Source organism: Notamacropus eugenii, chromosome 1, assembly GCF_028372415.1.
Source record: "Notamacropus eugenii isolate mMacEug1 chromosome 1, mMacEug1.pri_v2, whole genome shotgun sequence".
Taxonomy (NCBI): Eukaryota; Metazoa; Chordata; class Mammalia; order Diprotodontia; family Macropodidae; genus Notamacropus; species Notamacropus eugenii.
Genome location: NC_092872.1, coordinates 241,555,919 through 241,581,278, shown reverse-complemented (window position 1 = coordinate 241,581,278; position 25,360 = coordinate 241,555,919). Strand labels below are relative to the sequence as shown.

The following is a 25,360-nucleotide window of genomic DNA, read 5'->3' as shown; positions in this document are numbered from 1 at the left end:
CAACCTGCTCCCCTCTCAGCGAGCCAAAAAGACTCTCTCACTGACCTTTAGTGCCTGTGGGTGGAGGGACCTGCGCGGTTGCTGGAGATTCTGTCCCTGAAGCCTGCTCGGATCTGCTCCTCTCGGTGCCACGCAGCCAAGGCAGTGCTGGGCTCTGCTCTGGATCTGGTGTGTGACGGATCTTTCGTGTCAGTTTTTCAGGTCTCTCTGGAACAGAAATCTCCTCCACTCTGTTGTTCTGTGGCTTCCACTGCTCCAGAATTTGTTGGGAATTCTTCTTTACAGGTATTTTATGGGCTGTGGGTTTCGGAGCTAGCATATATATGTCTTTCTACTCCGCCATCTTGGCTCCTCCCCCGCCAGTTCTAGTTCTAAATTGATTGACAATCTTTTAACTGTTAAATCCAACCATCTTTTCTCAGTCGTCATCCTCCTTGACCATCCTGCAACTTCTGATAAGGTTGAGTATCCATTCCTCCCAGACACTCTCTCTTGCCTTGGTTTTCGTAATAATTCTTTCATGCTTCTCCTCTTAGATCCTTCTCTATCTCCCTTAGGGGCCTATTCTAGGCCCTCTTCTCTCCTGTCTCAGTAATTTCTCTCTTTGGTTGACTCCCAGATGCATAAATTTATTCACCCTTAATCTCAATCTCTCTCTCTCTCTCTCTCTCTCTCTCTCTCTTTCTCTCTCTCTCTCTCTTTCTGTCTCTCTGTGTTTGTCTGTCTCCCATCAATTCCTTTAGAAAATGTCACATAGTTATCTCAAACTCAGCATGTCCAAAACAGCATCTTCCCACCTTAAACCACCAATCCTCTAAACTTGTCCATCTCTTTTAAGGGCACTACTATCTTCCCAGTTCCCCAATTTCTCCTTCTTAACTCTTCCCCCTTTTTTATTCCCACATCAAATCAATTCTACTGTTATGTCATATCTGGTACCCATTCCCTTCTCATCATTCACAGATTTACTGCCTTAGTTCAAGTCTTTATTACCTCTTACCTGACTACTTAAATAGCCTCCTAATTGGCCTTCCTTCTAATCTTTCCTCTTTGTAACCCATCCTCCACAAACTGCCTACAACTGCTCTGTCCATGTTATTCCAGTACTCAAGAGCCTTTCATGGCTCCCTGTTGCTTTAGTAAAAAAATACAAATTCCTTAGCATAATATTTAAAGTTCTCCACAGTGTGGCTCTCATTTACCTTATAGTCTTATTTCACATTATTCGGCTTCATAAATTCTGCATTTTAACTAAACAGGATTACTAGTTTTTTTCTCCCTGAACTTGGTATTCCATTTCCCATCTCCATGCATTTGAACAAACTCTTCCCTTTTCCTGAAATGTATTCATAGAATGATAGCATCACATTCAAAACTGGATGGTATCTTAGTCATCATTAAATCCAACCCTCTCCTTTTTCCTATGATGAGACTAAGGACAAGAACGGTTATGGGATTTGTCCAAAGTCACAGAGGTAGTAAGCAGCAAAGGTGGTATTTGAACCCAGGACTACGTCAGATCTAGCCCTGTACCCATCTGCACCAACCAACCAATTTAAAAGGCACATATTAAATGTCTCTTCTGTGCCAGGCACTGTGTTAGGTACTGAGGAGAGATCGAAAGACAAAAATGAGATGGCCTGTACTGTCAAGGAGACCTGCCACAGGGAGGTGATGAGCATATACAGAGGTGTAGACAGAATCAATAAAGGTTGTTTAGGGATGGGGTTCACTAGCAGCTGAGGGGCATGAGGAAAGGCATTGGGTAGAAGATGGATGTGAAGCTGAGCCTGGAAAGGAATAAGGGAGAAAAGCAAAGATGAAGAGGGAGAACATACTAGGTATGAGAGGAGAGAGAGATGAAGAGTGAGGAATAAACATTTGTACAGCCCCTACTATATGCCAGACATTGTGCTAAGGGCCAGTGCAGAGGGAGGCAGTGGAGGGCTATGTGAGGATTAGCAAGGAAGCCATTGCAGCTGAACCAGAGTGCAGGAAGGGCAGCAAGACATCATGGAACTAGAACAGAGCCACCACGTGACTTTCTCCCTGCTCATCTCAAAGAAGGCTTACCTTCCTGCCAGGTCCAGTTTGGGCAGCGCCTTCTCCCTTCCTTGATTCCCCTGCCCAAGTTATTAACACTCTTTTTCCCTCCCTCCTCCATTTTCCTTGTACTCCATTTGTGCACATAGCCCACCTATAATATAAGCTCTTTAAGGGCAGGGACTACAGTATTTCAATTTTTTTCTTTGAATTCCCAGAACCTAGGAATGCCCCTTAGATAGGGCAAATGCTTAATGTGTGTTTGTTGAACAGAATTAACATGAATGGGGCCCTGGGTTTTCAAGTGTTGTGTTTTGTTTTTCCACACAATCACAGGCAGGTAAAGGCAAAGTCTATTCTCCCCTGTCAGAGGCAGGCAAAGGCAGGATCTCCATGCCAACATCGGGCCCAGTGCCAACGCGGCCAGGCTTACAATGTATCTGGATCTTTAGGGGAGGATTCTTTGCAGAGATGGGGTACTATAAGTGTGACACTGCAGGTACTGTCAGAATCTGATGGGTTTTATTGAACTGATTTTTTGGGGGGGAGTCTTTCTTATTCTTTTATTATAGGGGATGGCTCTCTGGGTGGGAATAGGGATATAATTGGAAATGAAGGTGATATGAAAACAAAAGATATCAATGGTTTTTTTCAAAGCTGACTCTCTTATCTTACTAGTCTCTGTTTTCCACCATTTGCCATCTGATTTCTATCACTACTAACCCACTGGAACTGCTCTCTCTAAAGTCACCAGTGATCTACTAATCTCTCGCCACTCCTCTTACTCCTTAATCTCTCTGTAGAATTGGACCGCTGGCCAAACCCTCCTTTTCTTCATCTTCCTGCTTTACAGACACCACACTCTCCTTGGACTGCTCTGACCTTCCTGGATAGCCTTTCTCTGCCTCCACTACTGGCTCATCTTCTTCCCATGTTCTTAAATATGATATTCTCCAAGGTTCTTTCCTTAGCTCTGTTCTCTGTTCTCTCCACACTCTTCCTTGGCAATCTCACTCACTCCCAGGCCTTCAGCTACCATTGGGGATGTTTCTCAAATCTATGTCTCTAGTCCTGCCCTCAACCCAAATTTCCAGAACCTAGTAAAGTCACTTAACATCTCCAGCCTTCAGGTGCCTCATTCAGAAAATGAAAGTGTAGGATTAAGTGGTTTCTAAGGTCCTTTTCAGCTTGAATCTATGACCCTATGATCTTCATCAAGATGTCTCAGTTGCATCTACAATTTAGTATGGACTCACACAGCTTTTTATGTTTCCCACTAAAACCCTGATTCTATTTCTGATTTTACGGTTGCTGGGCACCAGGTTCTAAATCTTGTGGAAGAGAACCATCCTTAACTCAAGAGGACAGGATGGCCATGTTTCCACAGGGCTTTGAGGGCCAGAGTTACAAGGTAATTGGAGAAGGTTCTGGACATCAAGACCCTGAGGACTTGCATGGGTACAGAGGGCAACAACACCTGAGTTTAGGTGATTATAATGGAGAGGGAACTGGCAAAGATAGAGAGAAAAATGTGGTGGTGGCATTTAGACAAAAGTGCAGTTTAGGTGGGACTAGACAGAGCTGGGGGCCACAGTGGGAATGCCCCAGCAGCAGCACAGAGGAAGGAAATAGGAAGGCAGAGGGTAAAAGGCAGTATAGAAATTCCTTTACTCTCTAGACAGTGTTCCCTAAGCAGCAAGAAGCAAAGATGCTAGCACCTGCTAGATTGTGATAGCAAGGGCACCAGGAAGAGACTGCTGCCAACACTGACCTATACGCTGTACTCCTTTGCTTCCCCACCCCTCCCCACTGACTGCCTCAGTCCTATTCCTTTGGGTTGAGGATGGGGGCAATGTTTATGTGGAAGGGGGATGGGGATTCAGTAGGAATAAGAGTTCAGCTTCCAGGAGATGTTAGGGTTGGGGGGGGGGGGGGTCTTGCAGTCATGGGGTAGGAGTGCCAAGAATGTCTCTTGCTTACTTTAATTCTGAATCCTTTTTCTTGAATTTTATTCTAAATAAATATTCTTTCACAGTACCTTATGTCTCCTGATTACTCCTGGATGCTCTGGGTGGGATGTGATTCAGAGAGGAAAAAATGGGGATTTGTGAGCCAACCCAAAACAAGCAGTTGGCAGTTGAAATGTATGTGGTATGTAGAGGGGCAATGCCCTGCCTATTCTGTGACTCTTCACCCTCCCTCCCTTCTCATGGCTAAACCATGCTCATTCTTCTTCTTCTTCAAAAATCTGTTTTATGGGATCCCTCCTCTCTATTCCTGCTGCCACCATCCAGGACATGTCACCATCACTGTCTGTCCCAAGTCCTAGACTCACATTCATAAGCTTACATAGTAATTTCTTCGCAACAATCCAGTGAGGCAGTAGTATATTATTATCCCCTATTTTTAACAAGTGAGAAAGCTGAACTTCTAAGAGGTTAAATGCCTTGCCTGTGATCACGCAGAGAATAAACCTTTGATGTGGAATTCAAACCCAGATCTCCTTTCTTTACTATGACACACAGTAAGTCTTCTGACTATACTCTCTTCCCCCTTAAATTCATCCTTCTAGCCACTGTTAGTCCAATCTTCCTTACACACAGCCTTGCCCAAGCTACTCCTCTGCTCAATACCCCTCAGTGGTTCCCTGTTCCTTACTGAGAAAGATTCAAGCTCCTGTGTGGCACGAAAGGGCCTCTATAATGCTTTGCCATCTTACTTCCAGCCTTTCGGAATATCTGTCACTTTCCCTTACTCATTTACTCAGCCGCAGTTCCTCAGTAATTGAGTACTTTAGTCAAACTGAAATACTTACTGACTCTCATCTCCTACAAGCCCCCTTCCCCTGCCCAAAGGCATCTTTTCTTTTTAAATCACGGCACCAAAATTTTAGGAAAGGCATTAGAGGATGTCATTGGAGAGTGCCCAGGGGAATTGAGAGCAACTTGGTCAAGATCACTTGTGGATTGGTTGAAGGAAATAGGATGGTTAGCCTGGTCAAACTTTAGAGGGCCATAATGGTGGTCTAGAAGGATTTAGCGGGCTGTGATGTGAAAGAGGGATTCAGTTTGTTCTGTTTGACCCCAGACAGCAGAGCAAGGAGCAATCCATAGAGGATACTAAGATGAAGATTTGGGGAAGGAAAAATTTCCTAACACTTAATGATGTCCCAAAGTGGCAGGTACTGTGGGTAGCGAGCTCCCCATTCACTGAAGATCTCCAACTGAGGTCTGAAGGACTTCTTATTAGGGATATTGTTAAGAGCATTTGGGGCCAGGTACAAAATGGACCAGAAAACCTTGGAAATTTCATCAAACTCAGAAATTCTGCTGTCTTACAGAGGTCTATTCTTTCTACAGTCTCTGTAATGACAAGATTTCCAGATCCAGGCAGCTATCATTAGCTTGAATTTCTGGGAAATCTTCGATCATATTGACCTCAAATAACTAACTTGTACCTTCTGGTCCTAATACTGTTTGTGGGAGTTACTTAGAATACATCTCATCCCTTGTGCACACAACAATGTTTCAAATCCTTGAATAACAGTATCTGGTACCATAAGAGTTGCCAAGTGCTATCACATATGTAGCAGTGGGGTTGTAAGAAACACTTTTACGTGGTTCTCCTAACAATCCTATTAGGTAAATAGGATAAGTATTATTGTCCTCGTTTTACAAATAGATAAATGATGCTCAGAGAGTTCTAGTGACTTGCACAGGGTCACACAGACAATGTCAGTGGTGAGCATCTCCTGATGCTGAACGCACTGCCTCCCTGATCCCAGTTCTTGTGGTTCCCATAAAGAATCCCCAATTACTTCCATTTTTCCTACTGGATCAGGTGTCTAGGATCTCTCACTTGGACACTTCAGTTGGTCAATAGTGAATGCGTCTCTTATCCCACATCACCCTGAATTGTACGTGATAATCCAGAGATGTACTATATTCTAGGTAAAGTTCAATGCAGATTTGGGGGAAGAGCTGGGAAAAAGAAGCAGAATCCAGGCTCTGGTTCAGGAAGACTCCTGGGTCTAAGGACAGACCATGACAGGCAGGGAGCTGCTTAGTGCAGAGTAGACATCTACGAGTCACTTTGGCCTGAACTCAAGGCAGTGCCTGGAATACTAGCCAGAAAAGACTATGACCCATTAGTACCACTTAGGAAGAGACACTGGCTGGCAGGGAGGTGGAGCAGGGTAGGGCAAGAAAGAAAACCCAGCATTTTCAAGAAGCCAGATAAGAAAAGAGCTAAAGGAAAAGCATCCCAGGCCGGGAAGGAGGCAGACTTTATAACTAAGGTGAGCATAAATGATGTATTGACCAGGGCAGTCTGTGCCCTTTGTGACTGGCTGAGGATGAGGTTAGAGTAGGATGCAGAAGAATTCAGCAGAGCAATCACGGAGGGAGGTCCTGAGGCTCTTGTTCAAAGAGAAGAGTTCAGAAAACCCCAGATTAGGCTGGAGACCCTAGTTCTAGGCCTCATGCTCCTGCTGCACTTCATACTGCTCTGCATGATCTTGAGCAGCTAGATCTGCCTCTGACGTTTATTAGTCGTGTTACTTTGGGTATATTCAACTTCTATGAGGTTCAGTTTCTTAATCTGTAGAGAGGGGGTTAGATTAGATCAGGGGTTCTTAAACTGTGGTGCATGGACTCCATGGATGTCAGTGAGTCTAAAGGGAAAAAAACAACAAATCTGACATCTTTATTTTCACTAACCTCTAACTAAAATTGAGCATTTCCTTCAATTACTATTATTTCTTTGGTGAGGCAATCAGGGTTAAGAGACTTGCCCAGGGTCACACAGCTAATAAATGTTAAATGTCTGAGACCACATTTGAACTCAGGGCCTCCTAACTCCAGGGCTGGTACTCTATCTACTGTGCCACCTAGCTGCTTCTCTTTCATCTATCTTTAAAAAAATGATTCTGAGAAAGGGATCCACAGGCTTTGTCACACTGCCAAAATGGGGCCATGACACACAAAAAGTTAAGAATTCCATGGACTAGAGACTAGATAGAACTAAGGATCACTTTCAGATCAAAATCTGATATCCTATGACACTATGACCTTACCTCTCTGGGCCTCAGTTTCCTCCTCTCTAAAAAGAGATGATGATTTTTCTGCCTTGCTGACCTGCCATGACTATCACAAGTATCCTCTGAGAGGATGGATGAGAAAGTGCTTTGGAAAACAGGAAGCAAACAGGAGGAATTATTGTCCAAAGGCTTTCCCTTGAAGCTGCTTGTGATGACAGCAGACACACCCTCCATGAAGTTAGCTCTTCCTTCCTCCTTTGGTCACCTTCATGTGACCCTCTCAGTAGCATGGACACCTCAGAGAGGACATGGGGCTTGGGCTCAGACTGGGGGCCTAGATCATGAGAGTGCCAGGGGCAGACAGTAGAGGTTCCCTATCCCGTCCATCCCCTTTCCTCTTGAGGGCCTCATGGGAGGCATACATTATGGAACTGTACCTTCTGCCTCAGGTCAAGCAGCTCATACTTCATTTGGCTGAGCTCCAGAGCCTTCTCCTGCCTTTGGATCTCCTGTGCCTGCTCCTTCAGGGTCCCACGGGCTGTCGGCAGATGGCCCACCAGCTCTATCCCCTGAGGAACACTTTCTAACAAAGATGACCGAAGGTCTTGTTCTGACCTGCTCCAGCCCTGGAAGGCCAAGGCTCTGCTGTCGACCCCACTGCCTGTCAGGTCCAGAAGGTGGGGTAGAGAAGCCCGACGTCTGATGAGTGGGTTTGAGCCTTTGTCAAAGGGGCCACAGGATGACGGACTATAGAGGAGAAAAGAGGTAAATGGGGAGAGGAGTCAATGCTCAAGGTTTGTGTCTCCTGGCCTCCCCTTCCAAGCCATACCTCCTTTGATAACACTCACCTGGCCTCAGTGGGATGGATGCCTCTCAGGAGGCTTGGTGATTGTGATCTGTCTAGGTGCCTGGGATTGTGGGAGGGCCATAGGCAGGAGAGGTTCCCAGACTCCAGAAATCCAGAGGTGGCTCTCAGAGGGCCCTGCATGAGGGGAAGAAAACCAAGTATCATTAATGTTCATCAATATCATCATCGCAGCTCCTAGCATATATATTTCTGAGGGATTCAAGAAGGAATTATTGTGCCCATTTCACAGATGAGGAAACTAGGGGCCTGAGGGTTTAAGTAATTTTCTCATCATCACATAGCAAATCAGGACTGGGGTCCAGGTCTCCAGAGTCTCTTGAGCTTCAGTCACAGGATTCCCTTGGGGAAAGGAGTCTGGTAGGGCTGAGGTTGGGCCCAGTCCAGGGACTTATCTGGGGTCCTGAATTGGTCAGTCAGGACTTCTGTAGCCTGGAAAGGAAGATTAAATGCTAACAAGGTTAGAAAGGAGGGAGAGGAAAAGGGAGAGGGAATGTCAGAGCTGCAATTTTAGTTAAAAGTCAGTCCTGGAATTTTAGCTATAAATGCCAATGGTGGGGACGTGGCCAGCCCTGAGGGGGCAAAACTGGGAAGTCCTGAAGTTTCCTGTCCCTTTCAGAGGGTTCGGGGCTCCTCTGCAGACAGCAAACATCTGATTTCCCTCAGGCAGGTCGAAGAGCGATGGGATCAGAGAAGGCAAAGCTGAGCCCAGTGGGAGGAATGGGGGGGGGGGGGAACAATCTGTGGGCTAGGAAGCCACCTCCCACTACACCAAGAGCTGCTCTGGAAAGTCCCTTACAGAACCCACCCCTCATCTCTACCTGAAGAGAGTCTCTGGAAGATGGGCAGACCTTGGAGTGACCTCCAGGCATCTCCAGTGACCTGGCCCTAGGATAGCCCTGAAGCCTCCCCAGGAACAGAGAGCCCTTGGTCAGGCCTTGGCAAAAGCTGCCATTCTTGACGACATGGGAGGGCAAGCTGGGATAGGTGGTCCAGCCTTGGAAGGACATGCTTCAGGGGGAGCCAGGAGAGGAGAGAGTAAGGCCTCTGAGGCAGCCAGGTGCCCACGGATATCTGGTCTAGACCCAATTCAGGCACCTTCAAACCTGCCAGGAGAAAAAACAAACAAAAAACCAAACCCCACTATGAGTGAGGTGATGACTGAGGGGCCAGCAAGCAAAGTGCCCCTCCCCCCTTCCTAGCCCACCCACAAGGGTGCAGCAACGTTGCCATCCATCCAGGCCTCTGAGTTCATTGGCATAAGGAAGAACTCTCTCTGCCAAGGCAGATCAGCACCTGCCCTGCCACAACTGGCTTCGAGAGTTGCCGGGGACAGTCAGTAAATATTAAGACCCTACTACGTGCCAGGCACTGTGCTAAATCCAGGGGACAAAAAGAAAGGCCAAAGAGAGTCGGGGCTCCCAAGGAACTCACAGTCCAATGCTGGGAGACAACATGCAAATAGATCTGTGTGAACAAGTCCTTGGGAGCTCCAGAGCTTCCTGATGCCAAGACTGCCTCACTCCCCAGACACTAGGCTGCTTCTCAGGTGGGCCAGGGTCAGATAATGTGTGTCTGAGATGAGACAAGAAGCCAGGAGATCTAAGCCAGGGAGCAGATGCTTTCTGAGAGCTTAGGGGACCCATGGAGGGAGTTCTGAAGCTTAGGCATTGGAGAAAACCATGGGTTCAAAGAAGATCAAAAACCAAAAACTTGGAGGGCAGGGGTACCTCAAGGATGCTGAGCAGAAACTGTGTCCCCAGAACACAGAAGGGGCCAGTTCAGGGAGTTTTTGTGAGCAGAGTCCAAACACACCACCAAGTCTGGGTTCAGGTGACCATGAGGAGAATAGTATTCATCTGGAATCAAGGAGCACTGATTTCCCCAAGGTCAAAGTATCTGGGCCATGAACTGGAAATGAAAGTAGGTGTCCATAGATTGGGGAATGGCTCAGCATAAAAGAAGATACTATTTCTAAAGTATTTTGAAAACCTTAAAGCACTATAGAAATGCTAGCTATCATTGTTATCACTGAACAAATTGGGATCTATGAAGGCAAGGTAACATTATATCACAGGAAACAAGGAATGTGAGGAATGCAAAGAAACATGGGAAGATTTGTATCAACTGATGAAAAACCAAGAAAACACATTGATCATAACAATGTAAACAAATGGGACAATAAAGGAAAGCCATGTTATAGTAATGACTAACCTTGGTCCCAGAGAAAAAAATGAGGAAATGTATCTTCCTCTTTTTCTTGAAAAAGTAGGGGACTCAGGCTAGGGAATTCTGTAAATAATATTAGATGTGGTCACTGCTACTGTCAGTTTTGCTTAACTGTTTTCCCTTTGACCTTGGGAGGGGAGAGAGCTGAGAGGAAGGAGGTCTACTCACAAACAACTATGATATAAAAACCAAAGGCATCAGGGAAACTTTAAAAAAAAAAAGAAAAGAAATAGGTCAACATTCAGCTGTAAGGTGAGCCCCAAACACTTGCTTACAGAAAAAAATCCAACCAATCTGGGGCACCAAACAGGGACATTTTGAAGTAACACCAGCTCCCATTTTTCTAGTATTTTAAGCCTTGCAAAAACCTTTCCTCATAACAAACCTGTGAGGGAAGTGGCGCAGGTTATTTTTATGCCCATTTTGCACAGAGGTTGAGTGATTTGTCCAGGGTCACCCAGACACGAATTATGAAAGTTAGGGTTTGAATCTAGATCTAATGCTCTTTCTATTATGCCACACTGGTCCCTAGGTTCTGCAATGCTTCCAGCTGAGCCAAGTTAATTTAGGGGTATAATACTACCCCCATACAGGGAGACCTCTAACAAGCTATTTTGGGACCAGGGGCAAGCAGCACAAAGCATGCCCTCAGGTCAACTCTTGAAGATGAATTGGATTAAAGGGAAGTAGAGACTCTAGGATGAAAGGTCCCTTGGGTGGAAAGTTCCTCAAAGCCACTGATGGGGGTGGGGGTGTGGGAGGCAGAATGGAGCCTGGGCAAAGAGAATCTCACCCAAGGGCAGCCTTCTGTTAGTTTCTGATCCTAATGAATTGTTCTCAATGATGAGGTATTATGTTTAGTTCTTTCCTCATTATTAAAGGGGTATCAGTGCAATCAGCACCCTCCAAATATTGGTACCCTGGGACAAGAACCCTGTTGGACCACCTTAGTCAGAGTTTTATATATAAAGTGTGTGCCCAGGGAGTGGAGCCTCCCTCCATGCACTCTTGCAGCCCAAGGGAATGGGTGTGGGTTAAAGTAGTCTCTTTTCTTTACACATCTGGCTCTATGTCTTTGTGGTCCTGTGGGAAAAGTGATGGGGAGGAGGATGGACTAAATAATCTTTAAAGTCCCTTCATGCCCTATACCTAACATACCAATCTCTGAAGAAAAAAAAAAGAAAGACATGGAATCAATATTTAGAGAAAGTCATCCTTTGGAGGCACTGGATAGAGAATTGGGCCTAGAGTCAGAAAGATCTGAGTTCAAATCCCATCTGAGACACATACTACCTATGACCCTGGGCAAAGTCATTTAACCTCTGCCTGTTTCCTTAACTGTAAAATGGGGATCATAACAGCACTTACCTAACAGGGTTATTGTGAGGATCAACAGATATTATTTGTAATGTGCTTAGTGTGGTACCTGGTGCATAATAGGCACTTAAATAATGTGTGTTCCCTCCCTTTCCCTTCTTCATCCATCTCTAGTAGAGGCAGTGGAAAGGAAACTAGCCAGTCAGCTAGATTTACATGTAAGGGGAACAGTTATCTGCTTAACTGTGTAATTTTTCAGGGACTCAGGGAAATTCACCCTGCTCCTCATCCCATCAAAGCCTTTTAGACCTTGGAAGGAGTTTAGAGATCATGCAGTCAATCAATCACCTCAATCGACAGGGAACTAAGGCTCAGAGAAGGAAGGGGACTTAGAACCACAGATCTAGAACCAGAAGGGACCTCAGACGCTGGCTACTTTGGTCCTGTGGTTTAACAGATCAGGAAACTGAGGTTCAGGAAGATTACTTGCTTCTAAGGTAACACAGGCAGTGACTGGCAGAGATCTGCCTTACAATCTAGGGTGTTTTTCATCACAAGACATTCCCTCCCATCTCAGCTGCCTGCTACCTCAAATGGTACTGACCCTCAAGGCTTCTTCCCTGGAACCTCTGACATGCTAAGGTGCCCAGAAAAGCTCATGCTTGAAACGGTTCTCTGGCACATCTCTCCTAGTGAAGGAGTATCACAGCAGGATTTGCTGACAGTCACAAAAAACGCTGGTGTATGTATGGGTGGGGAGTTGGGGAAGACTGAAAAGGGGGAAGGTGGGGAGCTGTCTAGCAGGCAGGGATCCACTTCAAAGGTTCATCCTCCCCAAGAGCCCAGGGAGAAAAGTCAGATTCCAGCCACACAATGATGGGAGAATCTAGATCTTTGCTTGGGAACCAGAAGACAATGGACTTAATGGGGAAAAGAGGAGGGCTTGAGAACTGGGTTTCTGCCCATCCCCATTTCCCTTTCTTGCCCTTGTATATCTGCCATTTTCTTCATTCCATTTAGGCCCACTAGGCCTGTGCCTCTCTCCTCCCTTCCCCCCCCCCCCCCCCAAGCCCTGCTCTTAGAAGAGACTTTGATATCATTTGAGATCAATTATTATAATGTCTCAAAAGAATCTTGGTCCTGGTCTCAGGAAATCTGGGTTTATATCCCAGAACCAACACTTACTAGCTGTGCTAACTTGTGAAAATCACAACCTCTCTAAGCCTCAGTTTCTTTATCTGAAAAAAATGGGGACACTATTCCTGCCTAACAGGTTTCTTATAAGGCAAGGACTTTGTAAGGCAGATAGGCTATGCAGTGAATAGAACACAGAGCTTAGAGTCAGAGAGACCTGAGTTCAAATCCAGCCTCACACTTACTAACTGTGTGATCCTAAGCAAGTCACCTAACCCTATTTCCCTGTTTCCTCATCTATACAATGAGCTGGGGAAAGAAATGGCAAATCACTCCAGTATCTTTGCCTAGAAAACCCCACGAAGAGTTTGAACATGACGGAAAGGACTGAATGACAAACAACAAGGACTTTGTAAAGTTTAAAGTACTATTACAAGTGAGTTATTAGTCAATGACCTCTTAGTGTGACTCAGTCAGTCCCTAGGCTCCCCCACCTCAGGGCCTTGTAAATCCTAAACTGAGCCTTCCCTTGATGAAGAAAAGTTCCTTTCCATGGAAAGGGGATCACAAACCTGGGAAGGACTTGGGAGGCAGCCTTCTCCAGCTATCATATGTTTCACTTCATGGCAGGTTTTGCTCTTGTCAATCCCTTCCAAGCTATTGACTGATCAGGACTTAAGGTATTATCCCTTTCAAAGTATTTGATTTTAAAAGGGGAATTTTGAAGGTCTGAAGGAAGAAAGCTCTAATATTGGAATCCAGTAACATATTAAACCAATAGGAGAGATATTTGAATCACAGAATCTCAGAATTGGAGGGGATCTCAGAGGCCTTTTTACCATATATCCAATAAATACTCACCTAGCCATTGCTTGAAGACCTACAGTGATGAGGAATTCATTGCTGCCCACAGCAGCCCATTCCACCTTTGACCAGCTCTCATTGTTAGGAGTGTTTCTTTCATATTGACTCTCAAACTGTCTCCACAGGCCAAACTTTTTCCACTTGACAGCTCTTCAAATATAGGAAGGCTGTTCTATCAGATTCCATCAGTCTTTTCTTCTCCAGGGTAAATGTTTCTAGTTCCTTCAAAATGACTCTTAAAGGGTTTCATCTCCAGTCCTCTAGCCACCCTGACTGCCCTTTCCTGGGCATGTTGCAGCTTTTCAATGCCCTTCGTAGAATGCGGTGCCCAGAGCTGGACCCAATACATCAGGTACACTCTGGCCAGGGCAAAAGACAGGGGGACAATGACCTCCTGTGGCCTGAATTCTCTGACCTTCTCCATGGAGCCAAGAATCACACTGTCTTTTTCAGGGAGGAATTATGAGAATGGGGGCCCTTACATCATAACATACAGTACACTACTTGCTGGAAGACTGACCCAACTAAGAGAGAAGTTCATTTGGAATTAGAGTCACCAATGGACTTCTTCAGCTTTTGGGTCTTACCCATAAGCTCCCAGTGATTGTTCAGGGATGTGCCAGGGCTGAGGATGGGTGGGTAAGAGAATGGCATAGACCCAGGCTTACCTTCTCCTGGATTTAGCTCCTTGGGGTTAGAGGGTTCAGGTCTCTTAGAGTGGAAGCTTCTGAGCCTTCCCAGCTCTCACAATGCTCAGGCATTCAGGAAGCCATAGTAACCCCAGGCAACAAGCTCCATGTAAACTGTCCTCTCCCATTGGGATGTGGAACTACAGCAAAGGGGGAGGGATCAAGGAAGAGGAAGAGAAAGAGACAAATAAATCCAGAAGTAGGTCCTGCCCTCCCGCAGCCTGGGTCTGACTTGATAGAGCTATTTTTACTGCCAGTAGTGCCTGCCAAGGTCGCCCTGAGAGGCCCTGGTCAGGGACGACATTTCTGAGTGGGCTGGAAGAGTCACTTTTTGCCTGAGGATTTAAAAGTTGTGTGGAAGAAGGTGACTGGATTCAGAGTCACATCCGAGGTTCAAATCCCTGTTCTTACCTCTTGTGAGCCTGTGGACAAACTATCCCCCCTCTCCAGGCCTCAGTTTCTTCATTTGTAAAATGGAGGGACTAATTCTCCTCCAGTCTAAATTTTATGATGTGATCCTATGATCTATTCTGAACTTCAGTTCATTTTAGATGAGTTACTTCTTGAAGGAACTGGGGAAATTTAGCCTGTACAAAAGAAGATTTAGGGGAATATGATAACTGTCTTTGTATTTGAAATGCTGTCTGTACAGAAGAGGGACTGGACTTTTCCCACTTAGTCCAAGAAAGGCAGAATTAGGAGCAATTAGTGGGAGCTATAAGGGGGCAGGATGCTTTAGGATGGAATCAGGACTATAATGATTATAGCAACAAAATGCTAGATTCCCAGAATCACAGATTATAGGGACTAAAGAGATCATCCCCACCCCACCTCCATTTTGCAGAGGAGAAACCTGAGGCCCAAAGAGATCCACTGACTTGCCTAAGGTCACGTGGGGACATTGTGGCAGAGCCAGAATTAGAAATCAGGTCTCTGGAGCCCCATTGCAAAGTTTACTTTAGTCACCTGACTATAAGAATGGCCAAAGTTAGATCAGCAGCCTGAGGCTGCCTCCTGGAAGATATTGAAAAGAACAGTGTCCTGAGAGTCAGGAGTCCTGGCTTCAAGCCTCACCTCTGCCTCTTGCAAGTATTTGAGTTTGGGGAAGTTTCAGTTTTTCACAGTGAGACAGCTCATCTCCCCTTTACATTCCCATGGCCACTACCCTCTTTTAGGACTTTCCATCTCACCTAGACTGTTACAATCACCTTCCAATTGGAATCCCTGCCTCAAGTCTCTCCCTAGCTGCAGTCCATGCTCCCCTGGGCTGAGTTGCCAACTTGATTTTTCTATTTCTGAATAGGTCTGGCTCGGTCAAGTACCTGCTTCAGAACCTTTGGGGCTTCTGGAGGAAAATGCAAACTGGTTTGTTTGACGTTGGAAGCCTTTCACAATCTGGCTCCAGTCCACCCTGACAGGCTTACGCATGGTTTGGTGCTTCATATATCTGTTGTTCTGGGTGAACTGACTTAATTTGCTCAGACCAACCATCCTCTCCCCACCCACTTGGGTGCTTCTGTAACCCTGTGTTACTCCATGCCTAGAAGGCACTTGTCCCTCGCCTCTCAGACTCCCCAGCTTGCTAAAGGGCTCAGTCTAAGGGTGGCCTCCTCCAGAAGCTTACTCTGAGGCCTCAGGTCACTGGTTGTGCCTTCCCCAGCTCTGTTGCTCACCCCTGGAAATGACTTTGCCTTTTCTTCTTGTAGATGTCATTCCATTCTCTTTCCTTAAAAAAATGTAAGCTTCTTGATGGCAGGTACTGGTTTTGTCTTCCCATCCTCAGTGTCTAGCAAGGCCTGGCTTCAAGTTGGCTTTTGGTAAATGCTTATTGAATCTCTACTGAATATAGGGGAGTTATAATTTCTATAATCTCATATTCTAAGAAATAATTCCACCAAGAGACTTCTGGCTTCAGGAGGAGACATGGGTATCTATGGTATGCCCTCTGCAGACCTAAGGTGTAGTAAGAAATCCCTTCCAAATCAAGGCATGCATACTGGCTGGGAGGGAGGGAGGGCCACAGCCCAGGGACAGGACTCTGGGGAAGGAAACTCCAGAGGCTGGGGGAAAGAACAGCTGCCACCCCTAAGGATATGCATCCTGCCTCTTTCCAAAGGGCCTCTGGAACGGAGCTGAACAGTAGCAATTACCTCTACTCAACCTTCTGCTGAACTCTTCCCGGAGCCTAAGGAGTAAGTAGGGAAGCAGAGGGAGGACAATGTGTCATCCCTTGCATGTCCCTCCTCCATGTTTTAAGAAAGTATCTTTTTTGATATCTTTTGTTTTTATATCAACTAGAATTCCTCTTGTGACCTTTTCTCCTTCTCCTCAGAGGGCCATCTCTGTAGGAAGAAAGAGGGGAAGGAAGGAAGGAAGGAAGGAAGGAAGGAAAGAAGGAAGGAAGGAAGGAAGGAAGGAAGGAAGGAAGGAAGGAAGGAAGGAAGGGAGGAAGGAAGGAAGGAAAGAAGGAAGAAATTTTAGAAAAGCCCATCAGCATTGAATTGAAAAAACTAACAAATATACTGCTCTACACCCATGATTCCTGATCCCTGTGAAGGATAAGGAAGTGATTTGTGATATCTCTTCTTTTGGAACCAGGCTTGCTCTATAATTCTGCAGCCTCCAATTTTCATTTCTATTTCTATTTACATTGTTGCAGTCCTTATATCTACTCTTTTCTGAGCTCTGTTTCATTTTGCTTCAATTCACGTAAGACTTTTCCATGCTTTTCTGTATCCTTCTTGCTGTTATCTCTTACAGCACAGTTGTATTCTACTACATTCACGTACCACAGCCTTGCCCCACCACCTTTAACCTGGAGAAGAAAGGGTTCAAGGAGAGTCGATAACTGTCTTCAAGGGCTGTCACCTAGAAGAAGAATTGGATTTGTTCCCCTTGAGCCCAACGGGCAAAGCTAGGTTAGATGGGGTATGACTTACAAAAGATTAAATTTAGGTTTGATGCTGGAAACCACCCCCCCCCAACACACACACAACTTCCTAAAAATCAGAGATTTAGCAACTAATTGGATACAAGAGTTGAGTTGAAGGAAAGGCAACAGTTGAAGATGACTGTGCTTGTGAATCTGGACAAATAATAATATTAGCTAATATTTATATAGCCCTTTAAGGTTTGAAAATCACTTTGTAGGTATTTTCTCATCTGAACCTTACCATAACCCTGTGAAGCTGAAGCCAAGCAGAGTTAAATGACTTGCCCAGGGTCACACAGCTAGTCAGTAATGAAGACAGGATTTGAACTCAGATCTTCCAAGTCCAGCATGCTATCCTTTATTCTACCTGTTATTATTGCTGTTCATCCTTCATTCTCAAAGAGGACCAAAGACACAAGCTGCCTCAAAGAAGGGCAGTGGTATGCTCACAGAAATAAGGAAGTTTAGAAGACGGGTAGGAAAGATGATGAACTTTGTTTTAGACACGTTAAGATTGGGTTGCCTATGGAACATTCCATTTGAAATGTCAATTAGGCAGCTGGTGATGGGGGAACTAAAGGTCCACAGAGAGACAGGGACTGGCTACATGGGGACTCATCTTCAGAGAGAAGATAACTGAGCCGGTGGAAGCTGATGAGGTCACAAAGAGAGAGAAGAGAGAGAGTCTTGGAGTCCACCACAGTTGGGAGGGAGGGGTGTGACATGGATGATGGCTGACAAGTAATAATCAGAGAAGAAGGAGGGCAACCAAGAGAGCACAGTGTGACAAAACCTCAGAGAATTATCCAAAAGGAGAGTTATGGGATTTTAGAGTTGGAAAGAATCCCAGGGGCCATCAACCTTATCCAAGCAGAGATCATTTCTATATCCCTGACAATTCTTCAGACAGCTTCTGGTACATAAAGCTCATTGACCGGTTGATTTACTGACTTAAAGTTTTCATCAGTAGTAAACCCACTACCTTCTCAGGCAGGTTTATCTATTTTGAAACAGCTCTAATTATTAGGAAGCTATTCCTTTCATTGAACTTAATTCTGCCTCTCTGAAGCTTCTAATCATGTGTTTTGTTCTGCCCTCTGGGGTCAGGCAGAACAAGTCTAGTCCATCTTCCACATGACAGCCTACTAAATAATTGAAAATGATTACAATGTCCCTCCCAAAGCTGTTCTTTGCTGAGTTAAACATTCCCAGTTCTTTCATGTGATCCTCACATGGCATGATTTCCAATGCCCTCACCATCCTACTTGTGATTCTTGGGATGCTCTCTTCAGTTTACCAATGTCTTTCCTAAAATGTGGTGACCTAAACTAAACATAGTCTCCATATGAATTCTGACCAGAGTACAGTGGAATGGAGTACAAGGACTTTACCCATTTGCATTTGGGATACCATAATTAGTGTTGCTGAAAATACATTAGCTTTGGGAGCAGCCATGTTGGTTTTCATTGTGCTTCAGTTCCACTGAGACTGGTATATTTTTTACATAACCAGTTCTCTAGTCACATTTCCCCCTCTAGTGGGAGTGGGGGATCATATTTCATCTTTTATACAGAGTAAATGTGTGACCCCAAGCCTAGTTTTGTGACCTCAAAATCTGGTTTTTTCCAATGGAAAATGGGGAATAATAACCCTGGTATTACTGTCTATTTCTATTTCTACGAACCAAGTCCTTGGTAAGCCTGAAGGTGATATATATAATTGTGAAACATATAATGTTGTACATTTTAGTTCATCAATCCAACTGCATAAGCACAGAATTTGAGAAAGCAGAAGTGGAGGCTACTCACCAAGAGGTCCTTCCTCTCACATCTCATCTCACATTAGTCAAATACCTTCCCCACTATCTCCCTCCTTTGCCCATCACATAAAAAGGTGACCTCTGTCCTTGTCAAGCACAACCCTTTTACAAGTACCCTCCTGCCTTGTACTACTACACCTATCTCTATAATTCTATAGGAGTCCTTAAACACCTCCCTTCCTTCAGATACTAGTGCCTTCCCTCTGAGATGACCTTCCTTTTACACCATATCTTCCTTTTTATTTCTAGTTGTTTTCTCCCCTGGTAGATTGTGAGGTACCTGAGAGCAAAGACTGATTTTTGCCTTTCTCTTAATCCCCAATTGATGGGCATCCCCTCAGTTTCTAATTCTCTGCCACCACAAAAAGAGCAGCTATGAATACTTTTGTCCTTTCTCTGTTTCTTTGATGCACAGTTAGTAGTCTGTTGGGCATAATTCCAAATTGCTTTCCAGAATGATCAGACTAGTTCACAGATACAACTGTGCATGAGTGTACTAATGCCTCTCTACCATTTACCATTTTCCTTTCCTGTCATCTTAGTTAATCAGATGAGTAAGAGATAGTGCCACAGAGTTGTTTTGATTTGTATTTCTCTAATTTTTAGTAATTTAGAGCATTTTATATAACTGTTGATAGCTTTAATTTCTTCCTCTGAAACCTATGTCTTTATATCCTTTAACCATTTGTTAATTGAGAAATGGCTATTATCCCTGTAAATTTGACTCAATTCCTATATATTCTAGAAACAAGACTTTTACTAGGGAAACCTGTTGCAAAGATTTTTTCTTCCAGCTTCCTGCTTTTCTTCTAATTTAAGTTGCATTGATTTTGTTTATGCAAAAAACATCTTAATTTCATATTATTAAAATTACCTATTTTACCTCCTATGAACCTCTCTATCTCTTCTGGCAACTACTTCTACAGGTCCTTCAACCCCTGTCCCCTCAGTAGCCACAGCTACCGACGACCCAAAAAATAAATTTTCCATGATCAAAGTTGTTGTTACTGTCATGTGATTCAAGATCTGGAATGAGTATGGTTTTTATCTGTGGAAATAATAATGCATTACCATTTGCTTTGTTGCCATACCCTAAGAATCATTAGACCTTTACATATGAAATTTCCCATGCATGCTGTCTCTCTCACAATTTTTTGAAGGAAAGGGCTATCTTGCTTTACTATTTATATTCCTAATGCTTAGCACTTGGCACATTGCTCTTAAAAAGCAATTTTTCACTCCTTCATTCCTTTCTTGCTGTGCTTCTGACTCTATGGACTTCATCACCTGACTCCCTCCCCACCAGCCTTTCAGCTGTCTTGAGTGTGTTGTTTTCTCCCACTAAAATGTAGTCTCCCTGAGGCTAAGGACTATTTTTCTTTTTATTTGAATACTCAGAATTAAGCACAGTGCCTGGCACACAGTGAGTATTTAATAAATGTCTGTTAACTGTTGTTAACCTCATTCATTTGTCAACTGCAACTTACAGTTTTAAAGAGTTGCCTAGACCCTATAACAGCAAGCAAAGTAGGATTTGTTTGTTTGGAGTTGTTTTCCAGGCTCAGGCTAAATTGTGAGCACCTTTGAACTCTAAGAGTTCACAACTGTGCTGAGTCATGTAGGTTTCATGCCTATTGATTCTGAGTCAATCAGGATCCGAGTCTTCATTATATATACTGGGAGGTTAGTATTTTACTGGGGGGGGGGGGATGGAGGATGGATTATGAATTATGAATTATGAGAAGGATCTTGTGATTGCCTGGTCGAGACTCTGAGTGGTTGTATGTTCAGCGCCCCCTCCCGTACTCCCACTGCTTAGATGTAAAAGCTCTCTGGATCTAGGAATGTATGTAAAGCGTATAGCAGTGTTGCTTTGATTCAGGCAGTAAGAGCCCTGTCAGTTTTTATTTCTCTGTATTTTCTCTGTTTGTTGAATAGATAGGAGGTGTGGTAGCTTTGGAAATGTAAAAGATAAAAAGATGTGTCTCGAAGCATTTGGTTGAACTAATTAAAGTGATTGTTGACCCCTCAAATTGCCTTTCCTTTTATAAATGCAGATCTAAGAACCCCCCCACCCCATATGTCAGAGTGCTCACTGATACAGACCCATGGTGTCAAACTCAAATAGAACCAGGGACCACTGATCCATATAGGATCCCTGCAGGCCACATATTGATTTAGCTTTAAAATCTAATATTATTGGTACTTTTTATTTATTGAATATTTCCTAATTACATTTTAATCAGGCTCTAGCCACACTCAGGAGTGTTAGGGCTACCTGGGATCAGTGGCTCACATGTTTGAATACCTCTGGTCTAGAGCATTGGAAAGTTAAGTGACTTTTCCAGAGTTTCTATGCCTTGAACTCAGGTCTTCCTGACTTTGAAGCAAGTGAGTGATCTACTATGCCTTGCTGTCTCTGACATAGTACAAAATAGATACAAGAATACTGGATTTGGAACTAGAGGTCCTGGGTTCAAATCTTGATTCTGTATGACCTTAGGCAAGTCTTTAACTGATGTAAGCCTCAATTCTTTCAGACCAGAAAACTTGTAAGCTCTAAATCTATAATCCTGCGACCCTGTGAGATCCTTTGTGTTAGTGCCAGTCACAGCTTGACAAATTCCACCCCCAGGTTACTATTGTCATCATCTATCTCCACTCATTCTTGTGTCCTGCTGAAGAATGTCACACTACAATGTCCACCAGGTCTGCTAAAAATTTATATTATCTATTCTTTATTGCATCCCACCTGTTGTGATGCAATTTATTTTGTTCTTTCATGACTGCCTCCTTCTAAGGCTCATCGCAGCAACTATTCCAAACTTTTTCTTTTCTCAAATCCATAGTAACCACTCCTCTCTCTCTCTCTCTCTCTCTCTCTCTCTCTCTCTCTCTCTCTCTCTCCCCCCCCCCTTCCTCTCTTCCTCCCCCCCTCCCCAAAGGACCCAACCACTAACCATGACTTCTGTGTTTCCATCTCATCAATGGCTCATAACCCCCTTACCCCATTCTCTATTCTCTCCTGAGAAGTAGAGGTCTCTGCTACTTTGGCTCTTGGTTCCTTCTTTCCAAGTCTCTACTAGGAGCTTGCCACCTTGATCATTCCCTCTCTCTGGTCCATTGGCTCCTTCCCTGCCACCTACAATGATGCCCAGGTCCTCCCATCCCACTCTCACAATTTTGTCACTTGACCCTCTAATTCTCTCAAACTTTCTTCCTCCATCTCTCCTCCCTTCCATAGCCAAGTTCCAGGAAAAGATTGTTACATTCTTTGCTGTAATTACGTTTTTATTTCCCAGTCACTTGTCAAACCCCTTGTAATCTGATTTCAGATCCTGTCACTCAACTAAAAATGTTTCATATTTTATTGATATTTTTTAAAGCATCACTTTTATTTCAAATATGTCCCTTCCTCCCCTCTCCATAAAGATAGGTTGTGCAACAAAGAGTAAAAAAGAAAAAAAAAGTTCATCAAAATTAACCAATACAGGAATCTAGTTTGATAGTAGATATGTTCCATGCCCACAGTCCTTCACCTATCCTAAGGAGAGAGGGAGAAAGGTGTATTTTTTCACAATGTTTTGGAAATGTTATTGATCATAGTATTCCAGAAATCTTTTTGGTTGTTCTCTACACTTGCATGGCTACAGTCATACCAATGATCTTTTAAGCCCCAACTCTAGTTCTCATTTAACTTAACCTCTGCAGCTTTTGACATTGTCAACTCCTTCCCCCTCTTCCTGAATTCTCTCTCCTTTCTTGGCTTTTGGGAGGCTGCTGTATTTGTTTCCTCCTACCTGTCTGAGGGCTCCTTCTTAATCGCCTTTGTTGTACTATATCATCCGTTTGCCAACAACAAGCTTCAGTGTCCTTGAAGGCTCTGCCTTCAGCTCTCTTCTCTACTCTCTGTACACACTCTTCCTCTTCCTCTTGATGATCTCAATCTATTCCCATGGGTTCAATTATTATCTCCATGCAAATAACTCTTGGCCCTCAAGTCTCTCTTGAGCCCCAGTCCCACACTGCCAACTAGAGTGGGGAGGAAGAATGGTATAGTGGAGAGCACATTGACTCTGGAGTTATAAGACGGGTTCAAATCCTTACACCTACTATCTGTGTGACCTTGGTCACCACATTTTAATTCTCTAGGCCTCAGTTTCTTTCATCTCTATAATAAGGGGGTTGGACTAAATGATGTCTAAGGTTCTTTTCAACTGTATATCTATGAACTGTAAGATGACCATAGCTACACTGCCCATCAGTTCAAACTCTATGTGTCTAAAATGGAGCTCATTATAGATTACTCCCCAAACCATCCTTCCTCCAAACTTCCCTGTTTCTGCTAAGGACACCACCAACTATCCAGTCACCCTGTTTTCTATTTCTGTATTCCCAGTCCCAAACATAATGACTGGCAAATATTAGTCACTTAAACACTTGTTGACTTCTTGAACGTTCTGTAGAGTGCCCCCTGGCTCCCCTTCTTGGCATTATGCTTCATATTGCAGGGGTGCTCTAGGCAAGGGGAGCATAATCTACCACCCTTCTCTGTTTGCTCCCTACCCATCAAAATATACTCTGAGTGAGAGAATGAATAAATCAAGACTTGGCAGGTCGCCTCTCAAAGGGTGCTGGCCCATTGTTTCAGCCTTGTTAGCCCCCCAAAGGGAGGGACAAGATCTATTTATAACTCCTAGCTCAGGCTCTCTGGCAAACAGGACCCAAATACAAATTTTTGAATGACAATAAAAATAATGTTATTGCTGAGGGGTGGAATGTTTGTACAGGCCATTTGCATAGGGCCTTACAGCTCACCAAAATTTTCACACCTTCTCTCCTTAGAAAAATAATAGCCCTTCAAGCATTAAAAACTCTGATGACAACGCAGTTCCAGAAAAAGAAGCCTGACATCTTGCCAGAGAAAGGGATGGACTTGAAATATAGAATGAGACATGCATTTTGGACATGGCCCTAATGTGGGAATTTGTTTTGTTTAACTTTGCATATGTATCACAAGCATTTTTTTCTTTATTGTTCAATAGGTAGGGATGGGAGAGAAAATATATTCTTATTAATAAGAAAAAACAAAGGGAGAATGGCCCTTTAAATTAGATCAGGGATTATTATACCCATTTTAAAGATGAGGAAATGGTTTTGACCAAAGATAAGTACGTACTAAGGGGTAGAATAAAGATTCAAATCTAGGTCTTCTGATCTCTAGACCAGAATTTTGTGGATTATTTTTTTCACTAAATCACCCTGATGCAATTCTTCCCTGGGCAGGACTCAGCTCCCTCAGAAAGACAGCATGTCAGGGTGTCAGAGCACAGGAAAATACCTGGTACCTGGAGATGGAAGCCTTTCTGCAGTTCTTACAGCCGGTTGAGGACGGTGTTTCCTCCAGAAGACCCTCCCTCTCTAGATGCTTAGTGACAGTTCCCCATTGGCACAATCCCTAGTCACTGTGATATGTGAAGAATCAGCAGGAGTTGCTGCATCATCTTAGCAAAGTGAAGCCCATGCAAGAGTATAAAACAAGGGTCATGGGAAGAAATGACTCCACAACTGAAGGGGTCAGGAAAAAGGAAGGGGACATTTGGGCTGATTGCTAAAGGATACAAAGGATTCCAAGAGACAGAGATGAGAGCAGATTGCCTCTGCAAAGGCTTGGAGATGGGAGATACACACAGGCACTCATCTACTCACACATACAGGATGATGAGATACAGGCTGGTGACTCAGAGGACAGAATAATCACCCAGGGCTTGGCTAGTATTGCATGTGTTTTCAAAAGCCCTGGCATTCTGAAGCCTATTTGAGGAGTCAGTCAGACAAAGAACCCCATTTCTCAGACAGCAGCTGAGGTTCCATGAAGGGGTGACTGGCTCCAGCTGGCACACAGCTAGCTGCTCTGGCAGTGGTAAGAGGCCTTTGGGTTTCGTGGCAGAGGAAAGGGGGCTTAGCTTCTTGGGGCCAAGGCTTTACATCAGCCTCAAGCCTAGAGCAGTTTCTAACATTTCTTTTCTCCTTTCACCTCCTCTTCTGGACCAGGGGAAACATCCTTCCTCCTTTCTCCCCACCCCGATCAGTTCCAGATGGGGGCACCTGGCAAGGTTGGTGTTTCTCTCCTTTCTTATGCTCAGCCACCACTGTGGACAAGGTGGTTGGGGCTTCTTGGCCTGAGTCCTTCAGGATGAGAAGGACTAACAAGGAGAGAGGGGCTAATTCCTACTGGTAGGAAAATGCAGCATCACAAAGTGGCCCCGTGTAATCAGTGTATGGAGTGGGTTATGCCAAGGCTGTGGGTGAACCGGACAGGCTGGCACATGAGGGCGTTCTGCTCAGCTAGAGATTAACTATAGAGATCTTTGTTGAAATCCAGGTGCTTTCTTTTATCTGCTTCAAGTATTTGGTGAGAGGTAGTGGT

At 44.3% G+C, this 25,360-nt stretch overlaps 1 protein-coding gene and 1 long non-coding RNA gene across 9 annotated transcripts in view; one reads left to right on the top strand and one right to left on the bottom strand.

The window, feature by feature from the left end:
* LOC140517257 (uncharacterized) overlaps positions 1-14,335 on the bottom strand; it is a 42,341-nt gene extending 28,006 nt beyond the window's left edge. For 3 of the 8 annotated variants that reach the window (XM_072628359.1, XM_072628363.1, XM_072628362.1), the window contains exons 1-4: positions 14,159-14,334; positions 8,768-9,052; positions 7,930-8,063; positions 7,519-7,828 (exon numbers count right to left, since the gene is read on the bottom strand). In XM_072628359.1, the coding sequence (XP_072484460.1) occupies positions 7,519-7,828; positions 7,930-8,063; positions 8,768-8,956 (633 nt within the window). In that variant the 5' untranslated portion in view covers positions 8,957-9,052; positions 14,159-14,334. Of the gene's footprint in view, positions 1-7,117; positions 7,494-7,518; positions 7,829-7,929; positions 8,064-8,767; positions 9,053-9,676; positions 9,858-13,487; positions 14,074-14,158 lie in introns of those variants that run through there. The other 5 variants (XM_072628361.1, XM_072628364.1, XM_072628365.1 and 2 more) reach the window with 5 other exon arrangements.
* A 6,228-nt stretch (positions 14,336-20,563) lies between these two features.
* Positions 20,564-24,250, top strand: LOC140517256 (uncharacterized). Its single transcript, XR_011971522.1, has 3 exons — positions 20,564-20,613; positions 21,566-21,639; positions 23,776-24,250. It is a non-coding gene; the product is annotated as an uncharacterized lncRNA (long non-coding RNA).
* The last annotated feature ends 1,110 nt before the right edge of the window (positions 24,251-25,360 follow it).